Genomic DNA, 20,296 nt, shown 5'->3' with positions numbered 1-20,296 from the left:
GACGAACGCCGCGGTGTTGCTCAACTCAAGAGGACTCGAACCGGCTTACACACAGAGATCACATGGCCTTTTGTAGCCTCTCGGCGACGCAGCGTCCACGCCACTCCACTCCGGTGGACTCGGCGCCTACGCACGCACGATCCTGGTGACCCGGCTTCTTCCTGTTCGTGAGCAACTACCTCCCTGCGCAAGAATCGGTCACCATCTTTATCCGTGAGGCAAGTGGCACTTCTCCCGCTGTTTCCGTAAGCATCAACAACTTGGCCACCCCTGCTCCTAACCAGCATGCACCACACAACGTGATCGATACAACTTGGAACGCGGCCGCACCGGCGTCCTGACCCTGACTTGTCCTATCGGCGTGAGCGCACACACACGCCATCCTAGTCGACACTGGACGCGAACACGAGCACGAACTCGTACACCAATGGACATGCTATGCTACAGACTCCTTATGCGTGCGCGCGACACATGCCACGGCCACGAACACCATGGCGTGGTTTATTCTAACAAATGAAAGAAGGGATGGTTCAAGACATTTGTAATGACAACGGAATTATCATGCTAGCTAAAGTTTAGCTGGGATGGATCCAAACAGGATCATACTCGTTGAATGCATAGAAATGGGATCAAGAGGAGGAAAGGGCACCGACTGGGGTGGTAGAGGCGTGGAGGATCCAGTCGGAAATTACGCTAAAAAGACGAAGCACAAGCATGGAGCACTAAAAATTCTCGAAGAGGATACGATTTGGGTGTACACCCGCAGTCTTAACCAAACTCATGGCTGGGAAATATAATGGCCATGAGATGATCACCATTCACCAGTTCATAAAAAATGATCGGATAATGATTAGGTGACCGAAGAACAGATAGCAGGAAGTGATTAAACTACAAGCATACGCACGCATAGATTTCCACATAGTTGCACAGAAACTCTTGATCGATCTGCTGGGATCGTTTGCCAGACTTCACCTCCGTACGCACGCATTGGTACTGAAAAAAGTGTGCGTTTAGTTCAATGCGCCCGGAATATTATGCTGGATGCAGGCTACAGCGCGTACCTATACGACTTCATCTGTCCATGGAGCAATCATGACAGAATATCCTCGTGTTCCAAGGGACTACTTCTAGAGATGAAGAAATTGTGAAGAATAAGGGCCGTGCAGTTGTTAATTGATCTGTACTCCAAATTATTGAGTAGTCTATTTCAGATTTTCAGTGCTGAACCACAAGAATTCCAGGATCTTTGCAAAAACAGATCTAAATTGCGTGTTGCTTGAGATTTTTCATGGCAGCAGGGGAAAAATTTCCGGTCAATCAATCTGACCACAAAGAACTGGATATTGCTACTGCTCAGAGGAAGCAGACAATTCAACAAGAGCCGGCCACATCAAGTCACACATCGATCACATATGGTTTGCCCCAGACCCAGCTCGATCATCCATGCATGAACACGTCTCGGCTTGTTCCTTTTCTATCACGCAGGGGAGAGAGAGAGAGAGAGAGAGAGAGAGAGAGAGAGAGAGAGAGAGAGAGAGAGAGAGAGAGAGAGAGAGAGAGAATGAGCAACTGAACTGCAAGAGCAATGATGCACTAGTACTAGTAGTATGCAGGAGCAGAGCTACGGCATGGTTGCATGGGTAGCCTTTGCACCAGCAGCTGGAAGAGAGGCCTGCGTCCCCACGCTAGGCTGAGGAGGAAGCAGTTGCCGCAAGGGGATCCTGGCCTTGTACGCCCTCTGCGTCCTCCCCACATGCTCCTCCCTCCTCTATTCCAAGTTCCAAGTGAATTGAAGCGGCCGGCCAAGCTCTGCCTCTGCTCAAAGCAAGAGACCTCCTCCTCTCGTGTGTCAACTTCACTTGTCCCTCTCCAAAAGATATCGTATCCCCATGATCCTCTCAGCCCCAGCCTAAGCCTATATCATCTCCATGCACCTAGCACTGCATGCAGCTCCTAGCCCCCTACTAGCCCCTAGCTCTATGCTCCTGCCTCCTCCTGCTTATAAACCCTCTCCTCATGCCTCTCCTCCTTCAAGGCCAAGGCAAACCCTTTCTCCATACTTGCCATAGAGATCACAGCCACACAGCCAAGCACAAGACCAGTAGTGCAGCTCGGCAGGCAGGGGTTGTGGGAGGAGGTCGAAGGCATGGCGGCCAATGTGGGCGGAAAGAGTGTTGTCGGCGGCGGTGCTGGGGCGGGAGGCACTACCGGCGGCGGCGCGGCGGCGTGCCGCGCCAGCGGGTCGCGGTGGACGCCGACGCCGGAGCAGATCAGGATCCTCAAGGAGCTCTACTACGGGTGCGGCATCCGGTCGCCCAACTCGGAGCAGATCCAGCGCATCACCGCCATGCTGCGCCAGCACGGCAAGATCGAGGGCAAGAACGTCTTCTACTGGTTCCAGAACCACAAGGCCCGCGAGCGCCAGAAGCGCCGCCTCACCAACCTCGACGTCAACGTCCCCGCTGCCGCCGCGGCCGACGTCGGCCACCTCGGCGTGCTCTCGCTCTCGTCGCCTTCAGGTACGTACGCGTTGCTTTGCATTTCGCGTGCTCGATCAAAACGTGTGATTTGCAAACTGTGATGGTCGCGTCTTGTGCATGTCATGTGGGCATCAAATCATCATCAGGCGCGGCGCCTCCCTCCTCCCCGTTGGGCTTGTACCCCGGCAATGGCGGCGCGTCGGCGTTGCAGCTGGACACGAGCTCCGATTGGGGCAGCACCACCGCCGTGGCCACCGAGACATGCTTCCTGCAGGTACGTACGTAATTGCGCATGTACACGCTTCGTCCACACTTCGGTTCGATCGACATGTCCCTCCCAATCCGTGTCGCCACATTGTTAATTCCTGGGTCCGTACGGTGCGCGCGCAGGACTACATGGGCGTGATGAGGAGCACCGCCGGCCACCACGACAGCAGCGCCGGCGGCGCCGCGGCCTCGCCGTGGGCATGTTTCTCGTCGCCGGACTCGTGGGCGGCGGCACCGGCGATGACGCGGGCGCCCGAGACGCTCCCTCTCTTCCCGACTGGCGACAACGTCCAGCCCCCGCGGCCGCGGCGCGGAGCACCAGCAGGCGACGCCATCCGCGGCGGCGGCGGCGGTAGCGGCTACCTCCCCACCCTGCCGTTCTGGGGTGCCGCTGCCACGGCTGCCACCGCCACCACCACCACCACTTCCGTTACGATCCAGCAGCAACACCACCAGCTGCTGCAGCTGCAAGACCAGTACAGCTTTTACACCACCAACAGCCAGCCGCCCAGCAGCCATGACGCATCATCAGCGGCTACTGCATCCCTGGAGCTGAGCCTGAGCTCCTGGTGCTCCCCTTACCCTGCAGGGACCATGTGAGAGCTTCCATCAGCTGCCACTGCAGCTCACTGGAAGAGCACAATGCTCCTGCCTCTGCCTGTGTCTGCAAGAGTTTTTATGTCTCTGAATTCTGGTGAAAGTAGAAGTCATACTAGTACCCTGTCCTTGTCATAAGCTAGTAGCTAGCTGTTAGAAGCATCAAGGATTTATATATTTATATATATAGAAGCATGTCTCATGTCTGAAGAAAAAGGATTGCAGCTGCAACTGCATGCAGTGTGCTCCAGTACAACAGTGTGGTGCAGTGAGTTTGTAGTGGACTGGTGGTGGCTGCAATGTGTGTCTGGGGACACTTGTGTCAAACTTGTCCCTCCCTTTTGTGGCTTCCAGAAAAAGGACTGAGGCCATGTCTGTCTGCTTTCCGTGCTTGCTGCTCACCTGTTCTGTTGAGGCTTGAGAGTTGATATTGTCTCAGCCGTGTTTTGTGTCTTGTAGTCCCAGCTGGAGTGATGTCTCTCTACCACTGCTAGTTTTTCAGTTTCAGCCTTTCAGGGGTGAGGCCCCGGGACCACTTTTTTGTTGAACTTGTTGTCTAGTGTTGCACCAAAAAAGTGTCCCCTAGTTCCCGTGAAGACATTTGCTCCTGGTATCTTTTAAATGCTCTTATTTGGGTACATATAAGCTCATATGTTTGGTTTGGTTTCTTTGTTTTTGTCTCTCAAAGCATGTGTTTGAACCCAATGTTAAGTAAGATATGAGCCGATTGTGGATTTCAGACTTCTCCAGGACAAACATGGAACAGTTGTTCTCCTAGCCCAGACAGTTAAACTGAAAATTACTAGAACACTTCCAAACAACTTACACGACCAATGCAGATCTTAAACTAGTAAAGAATACATGCATGACCTGCGTTGCAAACATTCATAGGTTCCATGACTTTTCGAACATATATATGCTTCCAGTTTACTGACATAGCTAGAACTTTTCGAACACTTTCAGTTCAGAACGTTCCACATTTGCTAGATCAGCATAAAGGCAGTAATTTATGCAGTAAAGTAAAACATGAGTCGATTATGATTTCTCAGACTTCTCTAGAACAAATATATAACAGTACTGAAAAATCAGTTTAACACATCACAAGAAGCTACACGACCAGATCAGCTCTTAAACATGAATACACGTGTTCCAAAAAGGGCTTCCATCAGATATGCTTCCAGTTTAATGACAGAACTTTCCGAACACTAACAGTTTGAAGTGACCACACTACTTCCTATGAGAAAAGGATGTTGCTCTCCAGCTTTAAACTCACGAGATGCGATCACAATTTCTTGTTAAGTCCATGGAAGAAGCGGTGTTTTCTTCTTCTAGAGTGCTTCCGATGCACTCTGGACATGATATGTGGCGAGAAACAGACCTACATGGAGCAGATATGGTCAATTTTCTTTTGATAGGGCGGCTACAGTCTACCTTATATGAGTTCCAAAAGTTTACAGAAAAGTATTGCAAACGGGAGACTACAATGGCCACAATTAATGGCCCAGACAAATACATAGAGCTAAGGATAAAACACTACAGAAACAGATGACAACTAAAAAAGGGGTACACAAAACTGGGAGATAAGGTCAAATCAAATAGCAATAGTACTCAGTTGATGCTTGGTTATTATAACCACCTGACAGAAGCAAGTGGGACACTCTTCATTAGCTACTTATTTAGTCTTCCAGAAATGAACATGGATATTTTCTGTAATATAACCAGAAACCTTTGTATTTCTTTAACAAAAGAGCTACCTTAGAGTTATTACGGACATCGTGAGAAGAAAGTGTAGAACTGTCATCTATCATCTTCTCATTATGATGTGTCAAGCAGTAGTTATCCCATACATGCTTCCTGCATCAAACAGAAATAGTATGACAGCACAAGAATCAGCAAAACACGCAAAAGTAGAGTTCAGAATTGTCATTATCTAAACAATAAGAAACACTGACAGACAAAAGGTTCCACAAAAGGCCACTAACCAAAAGTTTATATAGGACCCCTCCTAATTAGCATAATGAAGAAACGTATCTAAAAAAAGCATAATTGAACTTCAGAATTTCCAAATCTATATTGTCAAGCTACATTAATAGCTGTTGCTATCGTTGTCACAAACACTGAACCTAATTACCATCATTAGGATGAATCAACGATCAGTTATATGCTTATTCCTTCTAACAGAACATATATTCGGGCTTGAACATAGGCACGGCAGCACAAACTTACTATGGGATCCTTATTTCCCCCTGAATTTGTAGAATATAAATAAAATAGTTGTTCCATCCAGAAATTATAGTTATCCATAACAGCAATGCAATCCTCATACTACTCCAATAACAGGGACCACACTTTCCGTTAATTTAGGAGCACTAATCCTAATTTGAGGAACTCTTTCAAGTGACTACTGCTGTCCATATTGTTCGGTACAAATGTTATCAGAAAAAAGGCTTTGTGGAAACCATGGAAATGGGATCATACTTTGCCACTTTGGAAGGCCCCTGAAAATGCTTGACGGAAAGCTTCAAGAGTCTAGGAACCAAGGATACCATGTATTTGTCTAGTAGACGGTGTAGAAAATACTGCATACGTCCTTCAGAATAATTGAAAGCCAAAATTTAGGCCAGCAACTTCTGTGTGTACACAGCAGACTTAGTTCAAAAGAACGAAACAATCCTGGAAAGATATTTTTTCCCTAGGTTCCAACTGAAAAAGAAAAACCTATGGTGCAGAGGGCTTGTTTGCCATATGTAAATGCATTCAACTATTCAAGCCCAAACAGGTATTCTCCGTTTCCTTACTGTACACGCACCATTACTATGTACTTCAATAAAGGGTAATATAAAAAAGAAGACCATGCCTCCCCTGTTAAATTAAGAAGAAAAAACTAACCAGGTGAACCTCAGTGCAAAATGAAACTAAAAATCAAAATAAACTTCAGTTTTTGTCTCTTAATGTAGTGTATACACTATGGAACATAGTCCTATCTCCAGCCAGAATTACTTGGAGGTAGTACCTAATTGCTCAGGTCCATTGTATGAGATATCACATAGTAAAGATCCACTAGGACAACCCAGCCTTGATGCCAAGGTAACAAGCATTACAAAGAGCAATGCGCATCATAAACCACTTAGAAGCATGTAATGGTCCACAGGAAAGATTGTTTCCATACCATGAGATATGACGATGCCCCATCTGCTCTTGTTCTATCTCATTGATCTTCTTCCTGATAGCCAACTTCAGATCCTTGACCGTGGCAGCATTCGACAATGCGATATCTTTCACAGGGACAAAAGAAGCAGATATGTAATCGAGTTCAATTAAAAAGGCAGGATACTCGGACTAAATGATCTACTGGAATGGTAATTTGAGATTAAAAAAAAGGTGAGCAGAATGTAAGGTCTGAAGGGGATCAGGTGTACCGAAGGAGGTGTTGTCCAACTTGACAACGGTCACCCTCATGGCGCTGCCGAGCTCGAGGTTAATCAGCGTGTCGACGTCGGCGAGAGAGGGCTTCCTAGGGACGTCCGCGAGTATAGGGTCGTCGAGGAGCGCGGCGAGCATGGACTGCAACCTCGCCTGCTTGGCCTCGCTGCTCTGGTAGGCGGCCACCTCTTCGGGCTTCCCGGAGCCCGAATCCATCTCACCCGCCGCCGCAGGGAACGATTGCCTCAGGCCCTATAGCGGAGCTCCGCGGCGGAAGTCGCCCTACAACGGCGGCGACGGCGAGCTCGGCCGGAACGAAGGGGTAAAAGGGCGCCGGACGCTGAGATCTGTGAGACCGACATGTGGGGCCAGAGTCTCAGTGTCCCAAAACGAGAGGTCCCGCTTCCCCAGTCGACAGCCGTCCGATTGGAAAGAGGACGGGTTTGAACGAAGATCCCTTGGTGGCATCTATAAGCTTCTAGCAGCATCGGCCGCCGCCGGGAAGGTCCAAATATATCTCGCCGCTGCCGCAAGCCCTAGCCGCCGTCCGCCGCCTTCCTCGTCGCCGTCGTCTCGAGCTCTCGGCCCGCTGCCTTCGAGGAACGCGGAGCGCCACCGCACAGGACACATCCCCTACCCCCAGGAGGTACGTGAGCTCTGGAGTAGAACTTTTTCCGTGTTAGAATTGAAGCGGCTTGAGTAGGCGTTCCGTCGATTAGCCTGTGACAGGGCAGCTGACCTTGCCTCCGGCGGACGAGGGATTTAGGGCTTCCGCTACTCCGCGCGCCGTAGTTCATCTTGTTCCTCTCTCGGCTGTTCGCCTCTGCAATTCGCTCCAAGTTGTGTGGGCTCTGGCCCGTGGCAGGTGGGGAACGATGGGGGAGGGGGGAAGCATGAGAAGTGTTTTGATGCTGGTTGGGATGCCTGATGATGATGTGAATAATTACTAGTATCCATGTTTTGATGCTGCATGACTACAGTGGGAAGCATAAGCAATAGTGGATAGATTCACTAGTGCTGTATGTTGTTTGGGTGTTTACATGTGACTTCAGTAACAATAGATTGCGTAACTAGGTTATCAGCCCAATTGGAAATGCTAAGCCTGCAGGCAGCCTCAAACTTTGAAATTAGTGTAGAAATGCATTGTAGTATTCAAACTTGTATTGCAGCTGGTTAGTGTAGCCGACACGGATGTTGTAGCTTGCAGAGTTGCATTGGCATTCGGGGCTCCAGTTTTTTAAACCATAACTAAATTTATTCTTTGGTGGTTGTGCAATGAGATAGTGCTATGCCAGGGTTTCACACACAACTATATGCCATGTCATATGTTGTTTTTATGATATCACAAAAACATCAGACATGGTGAGATTGCACTGTAGTTTCGGTGGGACTTGGACTTGCTGTGTTTATGTCAATCTGCCCTATAAGTTACATGTATTCAGCAGTCTTCATCTTTCTTTTGTGAGATATTCTTATTAAAATTGACAAACCTTGTGGACACCTGATGCAATTCTGAAAAGAGCTTTAGTGTTAGTGTCTTAGTGATGAATACTTGAGCTGCTGTTTGCTAATCTTGGGTCACCACACTAAAGTTTGCTCCTCTAGGAGATGCTCACCAAAATCTCCTAGTGCTATGGACAGCTATATGTATAATTGATTGAATTAAGAAATTGTTGACATTTCACTGAAATTTTGCTCCTGTGCTTGTTCTCCCAGCTGCTAACAAACTATAGCATCGCATGATTCTTACCTGTATACTATTCTACGATGATTTTTGCAGGTTAGCATCCGACAGCAATGGCGAAGCATCATCCTGATCTCATCATGTGCCGGAAGCAGCCCGGCATTGCGATCGGTCGCCTCTGTGAGAAATGCGATGGCAAGTGTGTCATCTGCGACTCATACGTGCGTCCATGCACGCTTGTCCGGGTGTGCGACGAGTGCAACTATGGCTCATTCCAGGGAAGGTGTGTGATCTGTGGAGGAGTCGGCATCTCAGACGCCTACTACTGCAAGGAGTGTACCCAGCAGGAGAAGGACCGGGATGGTTGTCCGAAGATTGTCAATCTTGGAAGCGCAAAGACTGATCTCTTTTATGAGCGCAAGAAGTATGGTTTTAAGAAGAGATGATCGAGCAGAGGGAGTTGCTGGGTTCTACTGGCTGCGTGTTTGTGTTCTGTCGCACTGATGCTGAGAGCAGGTTGCCTGAGGCAGCAGCTTTGTATTTGTGTTTATGATTTGATATTGATGTGAGGATACACCCCCCTGATATGCTTTGTAATAAGTAGTTCAACTGTATGGTGTAATACTCTAGAAGCTGGATTATGCAATTTATGTGGTACGGTGATGGCCACGGTTGGTCTTAAAAATTCTGGAACACACGACCATTTCTAGCATACTCCTCCGTCCCAGAATATACGTTTAGAGAACAAAAGTAGATTTATATTGAAAACCAACTATTATAACTTTTTAATTAGAATTTTTTAGGTATTGGTGGTCAAAGTTAAAAATATTAACTATATTTTGGACGGAAGTACAATACGATTGCTTCGTCAGTTCTAACAACCTTTTATTAGTGTCATCTGAACGGAAAAGATATTGGTACATGAGTTGTAGCTGAGTGTGCATGGTTTGCTTTTGCTGAGAATCAGCTGGAAACAATATGATCAGTTTGGTGAGCCTGTATGCAAGGGCGGCATTTTGTTTCCTGAACTACATAAAATAAAGTTTGGATCTATCTAAGAAAATATATCGCGTCATTCTAGAAAGTACACTGTGTTGCGTTGCATGATACCAGCATGTCACGTCATGTCATGCCATTGTCACTGGCACTCACGAGGTAATCCTTGAGCAATCAGATGTGCTGGGTTAGTTGAACTGCACGGTGGTTGCCTGGTCATTGTGATGATGGCTGCTGATGCGTTTGACGGTTTGAGTGCCTGCACTGCACCTAGGCCTGCCATCTTGCGTAGCACATCTACATGAGTCAAATTGGACAGATAAAGAGGTTAGATGCAGAGACAATTACACGGTTTATCCTCCGTCAACAGCAAAGCACCAAAGTATTTTTAAACCTAGAAGTCATTATACAAAAATCCAAAAAAAATCCAAGCTAAACATCACCAGAGTCTGTCGAGAGAAGTACTCTAAAGAAGAGTTGGCATCTGATACGTCTCCTCGAAGGAGACGCTAATCTACCGGCTTAAAAAATTACAGGAACCATGATCGAAAAAGGAGAGGCCGTCCGTCAGTCACATGACCTGCCTGCCTACAACAACAGGGGCGCCTGGTTTCTCTGGAGTCTGGAAGAAAAGCCGCAGAAACCGCCGAAATTTATTAATGCAAACCAGGCCGCCCCCACACCACCACCCATTATCCTAGAAAACGGTGGGAAATCGCGGAGAGAAAGGGGGTGAAATCAAACCAAATCAAATCAAATCGACGCGACGACGAGAGGGGGCGAGAGAGAGAGAAGCCAACAAAACAAAAGGGGGGGCGCCGACGCCAGCACATCCTCCTGCTCCTCCCCACCACCACCACCTCCCGTCTCATCGCCCCCTTCCAAATCCACACCCTCCCGCCGCCGCCGCCGCCGCCGCTATCGCCATCCTCCCGCGAGGTCACCGTACCCCCTCGCGGTCCGGTGAGGACGGGGAGGAGGCGGGGGGAGCGGAAACCCTAGATGACCCCGATCCCTGGTCCGGACCAGCAGAGAGCCTTCCGGATTGCGCCCCTTCGATCGCCGCCGCATCGCCCCGCCGCCTAGGGTTCCCGCGCCTATAGATCGGTTTGGGGGAGTGCCAAGTAATGATGGGGTCCAGGCGGCCCAGGCGCGTTTCGTGGGCCACCGGGGCCAATCTCTGCAAGGTATTGTGATAAAAATCCTCGCCGTAATGATGGATGAGTTCGTCCGCCGCCACGGCGAGGAGAACGATTCGCGCTCCCCCCTCACCTTCCAATCCTTCGCGGCTTGCTCGCGGTTTGAAGGTTTTTTTTTGTTTTTTTTGCTTCTTGTTGATTTAATCCGTCCAACTCCGTGTTACAATGAGGAGGCACGATCTATTTGTTATGTTTTGATTGCACAATGTGTTCGACTTGCCTAAAACGAACATGCAATTTTAACTTCGCAATGCCTTTTCAAAAAAAAAAAATTCTTCCCAATGCTATGGGCAGAAGAAACGACTGAGATGGATTCGATCCTGACTTCTGCAAATGAGACATTGCTGGTGTTCCTTGCACCCAAATAATTGCAGAAGAGAATGAACGATCTTCTTATACCAGTTAAACAACAGCAATATGCAAGTGACAGGAATCAATGAAATAACCCAGCAAATGTGGACTTGGGCTAAAATAGTGAACAAAATGATGCCTGAAACAACTTTACGAAACAAGCAATGACACATTACTTTCAAAGATCCCATGATACATGTTGATAATTACTGCATATGTTCCAACTGCATAATATTCCTCCAGGGAATTATGTGTTAAATAGTAAATTCATTTCATGCATTCTCCATAGAAAGGAAATGGTGATTACAAGTATAAATTTAAATTTGGTTGAAATGTAGTTAAACGGGATTGATCTGATTTTATGCTGTTGTGTTTATGTTCCAGTTCACCGCAGATTTTTTTTTTCAATTGTATGCTGAATTTTGTTACCAGGCAGTCTTGAATAGAGTAATCTTGGCCTACTCAAGACAGAAATTCTGTAGCTGCCAAATGTCAATAAAGATAACTGTTTTCTCAGCATTTGTATGTGTGAGACTTATCTTTTGAAAAATAAAACTCATTGTTCATTTTTAGTTTTAACACGAATATAATGAGCGTAAACAAGTTCATTACCCATGAGCATGATTGCTTTTTTTAAAAAAAAATCATATACACATTATGCTCCTGTTCTATATTTGTTACCTGTGAGAAATATTTTTTACATTTTTTTTAAAGATAAGCAAAGTATCCATGACACAATGTGAGAAAGGAGGATGCAAATATCATACCTTGGATGTGAAATACTTGGAGAAAACATTTTTTTACAGAAGCATCTTCCATATCAAATGCCACGATACGTATGTACAATGATTCTGCAACACCACAATGCAATTTGTTCATTTTAAATGTAGTGACAGGCATTTCACAGTGTCCAGTTGAGGTTCATTATGCTCAAGAATATAATTTGTCTTGTGTTTTGATGTCTCGTGTTTTGAGATGACAAGGTTGTTCTCTCACTGCAATCCAATGGTGTGCTGTGAGCTCATCGTATTATGTCCTATTCCTATTCATTAAATTTAACATAGAATAATCCTATCATCATGCCTATTTGTCCTAAAATAAACAAGTCTTCATGATGAAGTCTTGGTATTTCATGTACAGAAGGAAAGTTTCACCTTCATGGTTAGGCAGGTGCCCATGCATATCCGGCAGCTTGTTGATTATAGCACCACACTAGTTTGTAGCATTAGCTCCCACTTGGGCCTTCTGTACATCACTACATTGTAATAATATGATATTGTTATGACATAAAGGATCAGTGTAAAATGGAAATGCTAAGTCTCTGGTCATAATATAAGATGTCTTGTAGATTTGTATGTCAGGTAATCAAATATTTATAAAATTCTATCATTTCTAGTCTTATTAGATAGATGAATCGATCTACCCAACGAGTACATATTTGACATAATTCCATTTAATCTTAACAAAATTCTATGCCTCCTAAGTATGTGGACTGGACATACATTTTGAAGCAGAGTTATATGTATAGGGCAGCAGAGTTAGTCTGCATGAGAGACAAAGCCGTGCTGGGTCACTACTGCAGAATGCTGCCACAGTTTTATTCCCAAACAGTGTGTTGTTGCCGGCCAACTGTGATAGTTTGGGTGTGTACAATGTTTCAAAAAAAAAAAACTAGGCGCTAGGCAGGTAGTGACGCTAACGTGGCTAGGTGATTTACTTTTGCAGGTGGCTAGAGTAATGCGATGCTAAACAGAGGAATTGTGGCATATTATCAAAATTCGACATTATCATGCATCCATGATTTCCATGAGTATTGCTCGTTGATCTCTGCCTCTAATTGTCCCACTTTTATTTGTAAATCAAGTCCTAAACTTCTTTAGGAGAAAAAAAATGCCTAGCGGTGTTTCAAAACAGAAGGTGTAGGGCTGATGAAGTGGTTAGGCACAACTGTGAAAATCAATTGAACATGTTAAAATGTCAAACTTGTGCCAAAGTTTGGCATTGAATGGAGCACTCCTTACTTCCAGTGGTCCACGGCAACAATTATATTGCATGCTTTGTCTCATGCATGCTAGCTATCTGATGAATCTTGTAACTGACATTATCTGCATGTCTGGTATAGACACAAAATGTCATAGCTTAATGAATCCGTCCCATGCAGGACTGTGTAATCTGAACCAAAGCAAGCTAACAAATGTATGATTTCCTGATATCTAACCTCAAGTACATGCAATCTCAACTGCATGTTTTTTAAATGGTCACATATACATGTAGTGAATGAGTAAATTGCAGCAGAAAAGATCTGGAAGGATATGACATTATAGCATGCTTCCATATGTTAATAATTGGACTACAGCGTTGGTGGAAATGGACGAGGGATAGTTAGAAGTGTGTACAACAATCAAACAATATATTTTGGTGTATTGTTCCTGTCACTAATGACTGCAAGAAAGTTTACATGGCTCCATTAAGTCAACTCGAGAATCTAGTGATTCACTGGACACTGTTGACCTCTTCTTTAATTGTCTTATTTGTTTCTATGTATTTCTTATCTTATTACTAAAAGTTATTTTTTTGGCTTTTTATGCACACAAAAATCATTTCTGTAAGATATATGGCCGGGCAGAATCTTTGTATGCCCTTTTAGGTGCTATAGACGAACTGCATTCATCTCATCATTCTGAATGTGGTATTAAAGTATCATGATGAAAGGCCAAAGCCTTCTTCAGCTTATTGGCTGAAATTATAAGCAATATTATATAGGTTACTATGTGTTTTCTTGGATTCTTGTCCAAAATCATCTTGATGCTTTTGTAGTTGTGCATCTTATCATATGGCATTCATGCTTTTCAGCCCTAGATCCGTGTGCACTGGTAATTCATTGTTTGAAGCATCTATCTATATGTCGGTGGAATGTTTTATCGATGATAAGTTTACTCATGGACTCCAATCCCCCCATGCCCGTGATAACCTTCCAGTATTCCCATCCAAGGATAAAGGAAGAATGGTGGTTGGCACATCCTTGTTTTCTCATATTCGAATACAACCATTTTTTTACTTATGGCATTTTGGATGATTGTGTCTATATTTCTTAAGAGCTACCATGATTTTGGTCAAGTGATCAACCACATGGATACTTGTACTGGTAATTTAGTTAATGATCAACTCTGATGTTGGACATAGATTTTTATATAGTTAGATTACAAAATCGTTCTGTGTCAATATTTCAAACTGGAGTTGCTTTTCATGACAGCTACGTAATGGATAGATGTGTGATTATTATTCAAACTATGGCAATTTGCTGATTCTATTACTATTTTTTTAGTTGGATATACACTGGACTGGCTGGCCTATGCTCGGATAGAAGTGTCTATGTAACTGAGCTCATCAGCTGATCTTTTTATCCTGTATCCTGTGCCATTATGTGCCCTTCTTGAATCAAACTACTTATGATAGTTAGGTTCAAGTAGCAATTACCTTATTGCTCTTTCGTTCTTGCGGAATTTGTTTGTTTCTAATGTAGGTTTGCTGTTTCCTAGTCAATAAAAAGTTATAACATGTAAATAAGTAAATACTAATCCATCATGATCTCATGAATCTGTCAGGTAAGGCTTTTTCTCTCAGAGGATTCCCCTTCTCAAGCTGGATTAAGACCGCAAGATAATCTGCAAGCAAAAGGCTCATGGTTAATGCATGCAGCTGGCCCAAGCTCGGATGATTCACTGCCTCCGGGCTTTGAATCATTGCAGCCAACCAACGATCACAAAATTGACATATCTCAAATCCCTCTTATTAGGTGGAGATGCCCACCACAGGTAATTAGTATTCATGAGTTTGAACTCTGCACTCTACTAATGCCAAGATAACTTTAAGATCGTTCTCAACCTTGTATTGGATGCAGATATTGTACAATCCTGACTGGCTTGTTGTCGCTGGAGAAGAAAGTGTTGAGGCTGCCTTACAGAATGAGAGAATATTTGGAGCCCTTGAGGCTATATATCCACGGTCATCAAACATTCCTCCGAAGTAAGCAAGCTCTACTTCAATTTATAATGCTTCAGATTTGACTCTTCTTGCACCAATTCTTATGTGTGAACTCCTTGTGCCAATCCAGCCCATTTGTCTCTCCTGATGTGAAAGACTCCTATTTTGATGATTCTCGGACCCAATTGGTTCCGTTGATCCCTGTTGAAGAGGATGATGTTTCTGATCAGTTGGAAGAACCACCAGCTGGTCCACCAAACAGTTACCATCAGTCAGATAAGTATGACTCTGCAATAGTCAGGGTCCCACAAGGCTCAGATGCCCCATTTACCACTGCACAGCAGCACCCCAATGGTTCCATCAACACAGCAAGTGCTGCTGGTATCTCCACTGATCCTGATGCAGTGGCTGCCGCAATAATGCAAAGCAATCAAATGGGAAATATGATTGACCAAGATCTACTCATCAAAATACTAAGTGACCCTGCCCAACTTGAGAGGCTAATGAAAGAATATGGCACACTTAAACATGAACAACCAACCAACAGTCCTGTTCCTGCCCCGATGCTACGAGGCCCACCGCCCCAAATGACAGCTAGCATTCCAGTCCCTTTCCCAGATCATGTGACAACATTTCATAACATAAACCCTACGCTGCCACCTCCACCACCTGTGATGAATCGGCTGCCTCCAGCTATTCCTTCAGTTGGCATGAATCCTCCAGCAAGTTCGAGTCAAGCAGTGAACTTCTCAAATATTCCAGGTAGGGGTATCAACTATTACAAGACACTGATCCATCAGCATGGAGGGGAGAGGCAGGAACCACTTCAGCAGCATGGGATGCAGTTTGCAATGCATCACCATTCTGTTCCTTCGCAGACTAGCACCATTGATGTGGTTAGCAATGGTTCTATGCCAGGTAGGGAGAAGCAAAGGCCTACGAAGCCCTGTGCTTACTTCAACAGCGCCAGGGGGTGTCGCAATGGTGCAAACTGCACGTTTCTGCACGATGTGTCAGCCGCGAGGAAAGAGCAGCCAAAGGGATCGAAAAGGATAAAGCTAGACAGCAGAATAGCCGGCCGGTATTGACTATTGAGCAGCGGCTGCTGCTGGTTGATTTTTGACTGTTCTTTGGTTCGATATTCTTATTTCGCCATCTTTCTTTCTTTTTTCCAAATGATTCAGTAAATATTGCGCTTCAGTTCCTTGGTTCTTTCGCTTCCAGTGCCCATTTAATCTTTGTCAAGGGAAGAAAATGTTTTAGAAAGAAAATCATTCCATGATTAATTGAAGCTCTGAGTTTTACTGAATGTGTTGAACTGTTGAAGCACAGGCTAATTGTGTGTCATGGTCGTTTGTGGCAAGTTCTGTTTTTGTCAAGACTGGGATACGTTGAACTTACGAAGAAGCAGAGATCCACGGATCGTTAAATCATGATTTCGTACGTCATTAATAAAAGCTAAAACCAAATTGGGTCTTGTAGACTTGTACTATCTGAGTGCTGGTATGTTCACTAATCGAAGAGGGCTGCTTGGCTAGGGGACAAGTCGCTTTCGAGCTTTGTAGCTACGGTAAGCCAGTATGCGTCACTGTCGTACGTACGGGCATGAGCATAGACACAAGTGTTAGAAATGAGCTAAAACAGTTTAAGGCGCCGCTTTCGTACGTACCGAATTACTCTTCGTCAGAAATTGATGCTCGGCCAAAAGTGTGTAGAAGGAACTGTTAGCTGAACTAGCAGCTCAGTTCATTTTTGTTACGAAACGGTGTGTCTGTTTCTAACACACATCTCTCTATACTCGCTGATCTCATCGACAGAGGAAGAGGATTAGCATTTAGTTAGTATAAGCAGTTAGCACTACAAAGGACATGTTCTTTCGTTAGTAGATTGTTCCATTGAACACTTACCTTTTCCCGAACAGTCACGTCTATACAACGTGACTGTTCACTTGTATATAATCCAAAGAGATCAATAAACATAAATGAGTTCCTAAATCTCTGTTCATTTTACATTCACATTTAACACGTTATCAGCACGCTCGTGAATAGAGAACAACTGACATGCGAATGCTCCTAAACAACCCATGTTCCTACGGGGTCAATCTGATGGAGGAGGAATTATGCCTAGTGGATAGTGGTACCACTAATTCTATACTTAGAGAAACAAAGTATTTCCAAACTCTTACAAAAAGATAAGGAAATGTTTTGACAATCGCAGGACGCGATGCTACAATAATTGGCTCTGGTAGTGCCACTATTATACTCCCCATGGGTACCTAAATTACAATTGAGGATGCATTATTGTATCTCGATTCAAAGCGTACCTTGTTAAGTTACAGAGATATCCGTCAAAATGGTTTTCATATAGAAACATGTGATGATAATAATGAGGAAATTCTCCTCATTACTAAAAATAGCGGATATAGCAAACAAATTATTGAAAAAATTCCCTCTTTTTCGTCCGGATTGTACTATACATACATCAAACCCGTACCACATGTTGCGTATAAGGTAATTTTTCAGAATATTGACGCATTCAAAACTTGGCATGATCGCCTTGGCCATCCTAGTACAGGGATGATGCGAAAAATTATCAGCAATTCTAATGGTCATGAGTTAAATACTGCTAAATTCCCCAAATCTTCAGATTTTATGTGCACTTCATGCGCTACAGGAAAATTGATCGTACGGCCATCGCCCGCTAAGATTCAAAATGAGCCACTAAAATTTCTTGAACGCATTCAAGGAGATATTTGTGGCCCTATACAACCACTGTCTGGACCGTTCAGGTATTTCATGGTTCTAATAGATGCATCTACTAGATGGTCTCATGTGTGTCTTTTGTCCACTCATAACCATGCATTTGCAAAAATTATTGCTCAAGTTATTAGACTTAGAGCATATAATCCTGAACATCAAATTCAATCAATTCGAATGGACAATGCTGCTGAATTTTCCTCAAAAGCTTTCAACAATTATTGTATGGCTTTGGAAATTCAAGTTCAGCACTCTATTCCATATGTCCATACACAAATTGGTTTAGCAGAATCTCTTATTAAAAGAATTAAACTCATTGCACGACCGTTATTACAAAATTGCAATCTACCAACCTCAAGTTGGGGTCATGCAGTCTTATACGCTGCTGACTTAATACAATTGCGACCAACTGCATATCACGCAGTCTCCCCATTGCAATTAGTAGTGGGAATATGCCAAATATTTCCTATCCGTGAAAATTCAGTTGCGCTGTATACATACCGATCTCACTGCCTAAGCGTACTTCTAGGGGTCCACATAGGAAACTTGGTATCTATGTGGGATAGCAATCTCCATCAATTATCAAATACCTCGAGCCTCTTACAGGGGACTTATTCACGGCCCGATATGCGGAATGCATATTTAATGAGGACTATTTTCCGATATTAGGGGGAGACTTCAAGTACCAAATAGAATGTCAGGAAATCATCTGGAATGCTCAAGGCATTTCCCCCTCAGATCCACGTACTCTAGAGACTGAACAACAAGTTCAGAAAATCATAAACTTGCAACATATTGCAAATAACCTGCCAGAAGCATTTACTGATTATAAGGGTGTCACTAAATCCTCTTATCCTGCTCGCAATGCGCCTGAAAGAGTGGAGGTACCAATAAAAACCATTCAACTCCCACTTCCAAAGAAGAAGGGGAAAAGTACAACCGCTCCTAAGGATAATGCTCCAAGTAAGCGTCTGAGGATATCGAGGACTAAGTCCTCCAAATCAGTAAATCCAAGCGAACCTCAAGTTGGTAGACACCCAATAGTGGATAAAAATCCAACATCAGGACAAAATCCACAATCCGTATCAACGGTGCATCGAAATTCTGATCCTTGGATATCGGAACACCCTGACTCCATAGTTTTGGGAAATGTAGAGTCAAATAATGGGGTGAAAGAAATTTCCATCAATTACATAGATTCAGGAGAATCATACGATCGTAAGACTACTGTTGTCGACATATACTAGCAATTGCAGAAGTCTTTCTAAATGATCCAGATCCCAAGACAATGGCAGAGTGCAAAAAGCGCTCGGACTGGCTTCAATGGAAAGAAGCAATTCAAGCTGAGATAGCCTCGCTCACTAGAAGAGGGGTATTCACATTTGCAATACCTACACCTTCCAAAGTCTTTCCTGCAGGCTTTAAATGTGTTTTCATCCGAAAATGGAATGAGAACAATAAGGTGGTGAGATATAAAGCAAGGTTAGTAGCACAAGGGTTCACGCAGAGATTCGGCATTGATTACAATGAAACCTATTCTCCAGTAATGAGTGGAATTACTCTCCGATACTTAATATCATTGGCAGTTCAAAATCATCTATCTATGCAGTTAATGGATGTGGTGACAGCATATCTATATGGATCACTTGATTCGGACATATACATGAAGGTTCCCGATGGAATCCAAATTCCGAATCCAAACGCAAATCGCAACATGTATTGTGTAAAACTACAAAAGTCATTATATGGCTTGAAGCAGTCGGGACGAATGTGGTACAACCGACTAAGTGAATTCCTTCTAAAGAAAGGATACACTAACAATGATGTTTGCCCATGTGTTTTCATTAAGAAATCTCGAACGGGATTTTGTATTATATCCGTGTATGTTGATGATTTAAATATCATTGGTAGCCCAAAGGATATAGAAGAAGCACGCCAACATCTAAAGATGGAATTCGAGATGAAGGATTTGGGTAAGATCAAGTATTGCCTAGACTTACAATTTGAGCACCGTCCTTCAGGGATTTTAGTGCATCAATCAGCCTATATCCAGAAAATATTGGAGAAATTTAATATGGATAAATCATACCCCAATAAAACTCCAATGGTTGTTCGTTCCTTAGAAATAGGGAAAGATCCATTTAGACCACGGGATATTGGGGAAAAGATGTTGGGACCAGAAATCCCATATCTCAGTGTCATTGGCGCACTTATGCATCTTGCAAATTGCACTAGGCCTGATATCGTATTTGTAGTGAACTTACTGGCTAGGCATAGTGCGAACCCAACTCGCCGTCATTGGACGGGAGCCAAGTGTATCATCAGATACCTTAATGGTACAAAGGATATTGGTCTATTCTTCAAGAAAAATCATAATCCTAGTATGATTGGTTATATTTGGTTATATTGATGCTGGTTACTTATCTGATCCTCATAACGGAAAATCCCAAACAGGATTTGTATTCCTACACGGAGGTACAGCTATTTCATGGAAATCTTCTAAGCAGACTATGACAACGACCTCTACTAATCATTCTGAAAGTATTGCTCTATACAAGG

At 44.2% G+C, this 20,296-nt stretch overlaps 4 protein-coding genes across 4 annotated transcripts; 3 read left to right on the top strand and 1 right to left on the bottom strand.

Moving 5' to 3' along the window:
• The first annotated feature begins 2,146 nt into the window (after positions 1 to 2,146).
• Positions 2,147 to 3,347, top strand: LOC101780234 (WUSCHEL-related homeobox 1B). The gene is made up of 3 exons (XM_022824800.1): positions 2,147 to 2,519; positions 2,627 to 2,754; positions 2,871 to 3,347. Exons 1-3 carry the CDS (start codon positions 2,147 to 2,149, stop codon positions 3,345 to 3,347), a joined length of 978 nt encoding a protein of 325 aa, XP_022680535.1.
• Positions 3,348 to 4,359: 1,012 nt separating this feature from the next.
• Positions 4,360 to 7,205, bottom strand: LOC101779825 (U11/U12 small nuclear ribonucleoprotein 25 kDa protein). The gene is made up of 4 exons (XM_004960134.2): positions 6,764 to 7,205; positions 6,514 to 6,619; positions 5,099 to 5,198; positions 4,360 to 4,722 (listed from the first exon to the last, which is right to left on the bottom strand). The coding sequence occupies exons 1-4, from the start codon at positions 6,981 to 6,983 to the stop codon at positions 4,627 to 4,629; spliced, it is 522 nt and encodes a 173-aa protein (XP_004960191.1). The 5' UTR covers positions 6,984 to 7,205; the 3' UTR covers positions 4,360 to 4,626.
• Positions 7,206 to 8,547: 1,342 nt separating this feature from the next.
• Positions 8,548 to 9,165, top strand: LOC101779434 (PHD finger-like domain-containing protein 5B). Its single transcript, XM_014804888.2, has one exon. The coding sequence runs from the start codon at positions 8,565 to 8,567 to the stop codon at positions 8,895 to 8,897; it is 333 nt and encodes a 110-aa protein (XP_014660374.1). The 5' UTR covers positions 8,548 to 8,564; the 3' UTR covers positions 8,898 to 9,165.
• Positions 9,166 to 10,187: 1,022 nt separating this feature from the next.
• Positions 10,188 to 16,292, top strand: LOC101778751 (zinc finger CCCH domain-containing protein 30). The gene is made up of 4 exons (XM_004960131.3): positions 10,188 to 10,634; positions 14,603 to 14,812; positions 14,899 to 15,023; positions 15,112 to 16,292. The coding sequence occupies exons 1-4, from the start codon at positions 10,575 to 10,577 to the stop codon at positions 16,067 to 16,069; spliced, it is 1,353 nt and encodes a 450-aa protein (XP_004960188.1). The 5' UTR covers positions 10,188 to 10,574; the 3' UTR covers positions 16,070 to 16,292.
• The last annotated feature ends 4,004 nt before the right edge of the window (positions 16,293 to 20,296 follow it).

Source organism: Setaria italica, chromosome III, assembly GCF_000263155.2.
Source record: "Setaria italica strain Yugu1 chromosome III, Setaria_italica_v2.0, whole genome shotgun sequence".
NCBI classification, from domain to species: domain Eukaryota; kingdom Viridiplantae; phylum Streptophyta; class Magnoliopsida; order Poales; family Poaceae; genus Setaria; species Setaria italica.
This window is presented reverse-complemented; position numbering and strand designations above follow the sequence as displayed.